Here is a 5,638-nt window from a genome sequence, read left to right on the forward strand (position 1 = left end):
CTCCCTATGGACTGAGCTACTACCACCCTCCTTTGGTGAGGAGGAGAGAGGATGGAGTTCCAATGGAGAATTAACAAAAGGTTAAATGAAACTGCAAGACGGAGATGATTACAACAAAGATAATAAGACACAAAAACAAAACACTGCAGCTGACAGTGGTCCGCACGATGACACATCGAACAGCCCAGAATCGTTATAAATTTCAGAATAAGCTTTATTCCCTGCACCTGGGGGCGGTTCCTTTTCACCTGGTGTATTTAAACCCATTCTCATTGGTCTGCCGTTGGCAGACTATGTCTTGCTGGTTTATTCGCTGTCCATTGAGGAAGGACATGGCTCTAAACTCTGACCCTTTGGGGTCGTTGTCGGTCACAGATCAAAAGGTTCTATCATGTAAATAAGCTAGGCATTATTTTATTTTATTTTTTTGTATTTTGTATTTTAGTGTTTGTATATGTTCTTATTTTGATATGTATCCCCCTGGGTCTGAAATAAAGTTTTTATTATTATTATTATTATTACTACATTATAAGAAACTCACAAAAATACAGGACTCAACATTCCATTATCTTAGCCTAGACACAGCCTAAGACCCCAGGGGGTTGGAGACCGAAGGTTACTTCCTGTTGTTAAGCAAAAGGCTTGTTTCTATATGTTAACTGCCAGACTTGATCATCAACTTTTAGAAGATTGGGTTGGTATTGAGTAGTGAAATGCTAATTAAGGCTATCAGTATTGGCTCAATCTGTCTGCAGAGTAGGCCTATACATAAAACAGAAATACATTGTTTACAGAACATTGTTTTTAACTTTTGAAAACTCCAATGCTAAATAAATACCTGCTGTATTAAAGAAAAATTCCATTCTCATGACTTGAGTCAAGATACGAGTCCAATTTAGGATTTGCTTGTGTAATTCCAAATTGGGAACTATCTTTTTATCTCAGGTTAGGAAATCCTAAATACTCAATTGTTTTACTGTATTTATTGTTTATTTATTAGGGACATTACCTAAGAGTGATAGAGAAGCATTATCTAAAACATCATCACCAAATGTGAGAGATGCAGGGATTTTTAGGACGTCTAGCCTCCACTAATTTGTAGTCCTTGTCCCTCCCCTGTCCTCATTTGTTAGCTTATGGTCAACGGCCCAGCAGCTGCCAGTAAACATTGGTGCGGTCGACATGTTTGTTGTTTTCTCTCCCATGTGGCCGAGCGCAGCAGATACGTATGTATTACATATTAAGTAGCTAGGTTAACAGTTCACGCAGTGAGGGGAATAACAATTAAGCTCATCAGACGTTTCCTACAAATAAAAATTGTTCACAAGTCCTGCAAGTACACGTAAGAGTCAAGTCTAAAGTCATTTGAGGAAATGTTGGAAGTCACTGTGTGTAGGGCTCAAGAGCGACATCTGTGGTATCTTTTAATGAGTGTTTCTTCATCAAATCAAAACACAGTTAGGGTTTGCCGTCAATACAAAGTTGGTTGTATAAAAGCATTTTTTTTTTTTTAATGGAATAAACAAGTTAAACACTATGAAACTAGTAGTAATGATCCTTAAGAAAGGATCAGCAAGTAATGAAGTTTCTGTAATACGGCCCCTAGAAAACATTCTGATGGATAATGAAGATGTTAAATTCTTATGGTAAGCTATGAAAGTTAATTAGCTGTTGCGTTGTATTAGCGAGCTATGATATTCTAATACATCAACTATTTTAAAACTTCTCTACCACTCTGATTCAACTTAACATTTTTCAGACTTGGCATGCTTTTATGCACAGAACGAGCACTGTGGATATTGCCCCCCCCTTCGGTCTATGAATGGATCTCTTCATGGCCAGTGTGGGGAGGAGGAAGGATTACAATGACCATTAAGCCTTTCAATGTACACATGTCATATGAGAAGTCCATTAAAATGGACTCAAAAATCCCAACTTATCCTTTAACACTGACTCACCACCAGGTAGATCTTCTGGTGGTGGTGTCCGGTAACATGGGTGATGATGTCCTTCTCCGGGATCTTCAGAGAGCAGCACTCACAAAAGTAGATGGGGTCACGCTCATCGCAATGGCATTCAAGAAGTGCACTTAAGCCTAAAAAAATATGTTATTAACTATTAATACTGCGTTAGAAAACTCCTCCCTACATAGAAATTGTCTTAATTAGAAAATGAATGAAGCTCAAGCAAATGTAAAACAATAAAATGTTATGGGGAATCAAAATATGATCAGTTGTTGTGGTGTGTGTGTGTGTGTGTGTGTGTGTGGTGTGTGTGTGTGTGTGTGGTGTGTGTTGTGTGTGTGTGTGTGTGTGTGGTGTGTGTGTGTGTGTATATATATACACATTCCCTATATATACACTGTATATAAATAATAATAAAAAGAATAAAAGGCACTGACCAACCACAGGATCTCGGCTCTTCATCTTGACATACCGCCACAATTGATCTTGTTGATGGTTCACGTTAGAAGATGCTGTAACAATAAACATTTTCAAAGAAACACTGAGAAAAGAGGAAAAAAAAAATCTTCCAAAAACCTCAATATGGCATTTACATACCTTTGTCCTTTGCAGTTTCATGACTTGGTTTGCCACTTTCTCCCGTGTCTAGGGTGGTTACCTCCTTGTGTTCGTTACTTGGCAAGTTTTGTGGTTCTTCACAGAATGAGTCGTCTTTGGAGGCGAGCCGCTGCCTTTTATGGCTCATTTCCGGCTTGGCAGTCTCAACAGAACAGGTGTCCTGTGAGATTTTCCTTTTCTGGGTCAACTGTGTCAGGACATCTTTGCTATCTGCCCTCGAATTCTTGTCTGTGTCCGTGCAGCTTTCTAGTGTCTGCCCACTTGTTTTTCTCACTCCATGGTCTTCCATCTTCTTCTTTAGGTCTTCTATCTTCTCCTTTATCGCCTGGCATGTCTCACTTCCTGCATTCTTTATCTCCTCTGAACTAGTTTTTGAAAACACCTCTCTTCTCTTCTCTGATTCCTTTTCACTTGGTGTAGGAGTTTCTACACTGTGTGTATTGGTGACTTCAGCACCAACTTCTACTGAAATCTTTTTCAGGGTCATCTCACTATTGTCTGTAGATTTTTGACTAGTTTCCTCACCCTCCTCCATCATCCTGCTGTTCTTCTGAATGTCCTTATCCACATATTTCAGGGTTTGTCTGGGGACTGGTATTAAAAAAAAAATGCATTTGATTATATCTTTAGCCACATTGTTTTATTAAGTATTACCTGAGTAAGCAACAATACAAAAGCAATAAGAAAATAGTGGATGAGGTGAACATAAAAGCAAATTTGAAGAAAGCAATATGCACACTTGTTATATATTTCTTTACTGCTACACAAAATAAAATATAAACAACAAACAAATCTCCCACCAGGGGAACCCAAGCATCAAGTACTCCAAATATGAATGTTTCCATAGTCATACTGGTATTACTGTCATACTGCACACAAAACATCAACATTACTCTTAAAATGAGTATTCTGTTTGACTTACCCAGCTTCTTTTTAGGCATTATTTGGGGTATGAGGCATCTCTTTTCTCTCTTAGCTGCACTTTCCAGGATCAGTGTTGCTGGAACAAAATAGTATAATCAGTCAAAAAAAAATCAATTCAGTTACAGACGCCAATGTTTATCATTTGTTGCAATACAAAGACTCACCTTTAGAATACGAGCAGGGCTCCCAAATGGGCTTGTTCACCTTTATTACCTTTAAAAAGGCAGAAAATATGGAGACAAAAGCATTGGTGCATGGCTGGAAAGTCTACATGAAGATGGTACAGAAACTTAATTTCTAGAATTTCTAGAATACCCGTGCATGTGAAATGGGGTGAAAACGCGTTGCCTGTTTTGCCAAGTCCAATAAGGTCTCTACATCTGTGCTTGAATTCTGGGAGCCTGGGTGAAAACGGTCCTAAACACACAAAGCACAAATGTTTAGTCTAGCAAACGGATATTGTTTTTTCACTACACTTGTATATGTATACAACATCTAATATACCAAATATATAGACCCTCCTTTTTCCAACTGTGTCGCTATTTGCCTGACTTTATCCTAACACCCTAAATAATCACAAGAGATACTAAGCGACAATAAGAGCACAACAGTCACCATTAATGGAAAAATAATGCTGTGTGAATAAAAACACTTACCAGAAATGTTGCAACATGCTCCCAACTGAACACATGAGCGTAGCATTCATTGTCTGACAACCGCCTCTTACAGAGCAAACACAGGAATCCCACTGTTTCTGATTCTGTTAGCTGGTCCCGTTTGACACACACGTTGTGCATGACCAGGAACTGAAAACCTGCCACGATAAGGCAAAGAAAAGTCAAAAATTCAAAAGTTGCCACAGTGCATTTCATTTCAGATATCTGGCAAGACCATTTCTCTCTGGTGGTACTCACCAAGCAGGGGAAATCTTTCGTTTTGTTGGAGTTTGCTGTAAGTTTCACGCTGTGGAACTGCATAGATATAAAAACAGTCCAACATGGACAAGTCAGCTGAAGGTAATCAATTTAATTTAATGTATTTAGGGCTAAGAAAGTATTATGTTACTAACCTGCACACTTTAAGTGAGCGCGGTGTACATTAAGTCTCTCCATCACTGCAGACAAAATCAAGAAAAGAACTTGTTTAAACTGCTCCAGGCCTTATTTTTGGATTTCAATGTTGTTTGAGTTGGCTTTGTGGCAAGCATGACCAAAACCACTTCAAATAATCTTACAAAGCAGGGTTCACAATTTTTGGAAATTTGTCTCCTCAGCTGAATAATTCGATGCATGTACATAAGTCCTACCTTTTGAGTAACTCAGTTGGTTGAGGCTCTGAAACACCCTGTGTGGCATATCAAATACCTGAGAAAGGAAAGATTCTCAATTAGTAATGCCTAAATAATATTATTTAGTGTACAGAAGACAAACCTTTTTGCACTTTTACATTAACAAGTTTGACTGTGGTTAGTTATTGCCTTTTAGACTTTTAGTGTGTATGCTATGATTCCAGACAAAATGGTACAAGTATCAGGCAAAGCAGCAAGAATGACATTTATATATCCGTGAAGGGAATCCCTGCTATACTGCTTTTTCAATTATGATCATGCTCTTGCAATTACAATTATATACATGTATATGTATCAACCATAATATTGTTTTACATTTAGTTGTTGGGAAACTACGAAAAAAAAAAAAAAAAAGTAAACTCATTGTAAAAGAGTTTTGTCTAAAAGGGGTTTCGGTGTTCTAAAAAATTGAGGATATGCATACATAGAGAAATTACAAGTCTTTGGTTCAATCCCAGGATGTGTGTGTGGAAGAGGTTAAGGAGTAGACAGATGTGCGGGTGTTTTGATGCGTGAAGGAGAAGAACAATGCATCCTAATCCAAGAAGTTTTAAGCCTCTTTAAGAAATGTCATATAACATCCTAAAGGATATCATGTGAATCCTGTCATTTGTTACAGATGTGTGTTAATGACCATAAGAACTCTAATGCTGATGATGGGTCTTATAAGCACTACAAGCTTATTTTACTGGGATATACTGTGTATGCTAGCAAATCTGAGGTTTTTCTTTTAGTATTTTTCACAACAAAAAGGTGTTCACATCTCTAAACAGATGTGAACACC

At 37.9% G+C, this 5,638-nt stretch overlaps 1 protein-coding gene and 1 long non-coding RNA gene across 2 annotated transcripts in view; one reads left to right on the forward strand and one right to left on the reverse strand.

Moving 5' to 3' along the window:
• The window catches only part of LOC116701437 (uncharacterized), a 51,930-nt gene that overhangs the window by 13,772 nt on the left and 32,520 nt on the right, over positions 1 to 5,638 (reverse strand). Inside the window, exons 22-31 of the mRNA XM_032535144.1 lie at positions 4,813 to 4,870; positions 4,576 to 4,620; positions 4,421 to 4,477; positions 4,163 to 4,320; positions 3,822 to 3,923; positions 3,671 to 3,719; positions 3,505 to 3,582; positions 2,562 to 3,173; positions 2,402 to 2,476; positions 1,959 to 2,095 (exon numbers count right to left, since the gene is read on the reverse strand). Of these exons, the coding sequence (XP_032391035.1) occupies positions 1,959 to 2,095; positions 2,402 to 2,476; positions 2,562 to 3,173; positions 3,505 to 3,582; positions 3,671 to 3,719; positions 3,822 to 3,923; positions 4,163 to 4,320; positions 4,421 to 4,477; positions 4,576 to 4,620; positions 4,813 to 4,870 (1,371 nt within the window). The remainder of the gene's footprint in view (positions 1 to 1,958; positions 2,096 to 2,401; positions 2,477 to 2,561; positions 3,174 to 3,504; positions 3,583 to 3,670; positions 3,720 to 3,821; positions 3,924 to 4,162; positions 4,321 to 4,420; positions 4,478 to 4,575; positions 4,621 to 4,812; positions 4,871 to 5,638) is intronic.
• LOC116701439 (uncharacterized) lies at positions 4,452 to 5,546 on the forward strand. Its single transcript, XR_004334914.1, has 2 exons — positions 4,452 to 4,522; positions 5,313 to 5,546. It is a non-coding gene; the product is annotated as an uncharacterized LOC116701439 (long non-coding RNA).

The sequence above is a fragment of the Etheostoma spectabile genome, chromosome 14, assembly GCF_008692095.1.
Source record: "Etheostoma spectabile isolate EspeVRDwgs_2016 chromosome 14, UIUC_Espe_1.0, whole genome shotgun sequence".
NCBI lineage: Eukaryota > Metazoa > Chordata > Actinopteri > Perciformes > Percidae > Etheostoma > Etheostoma spectabile.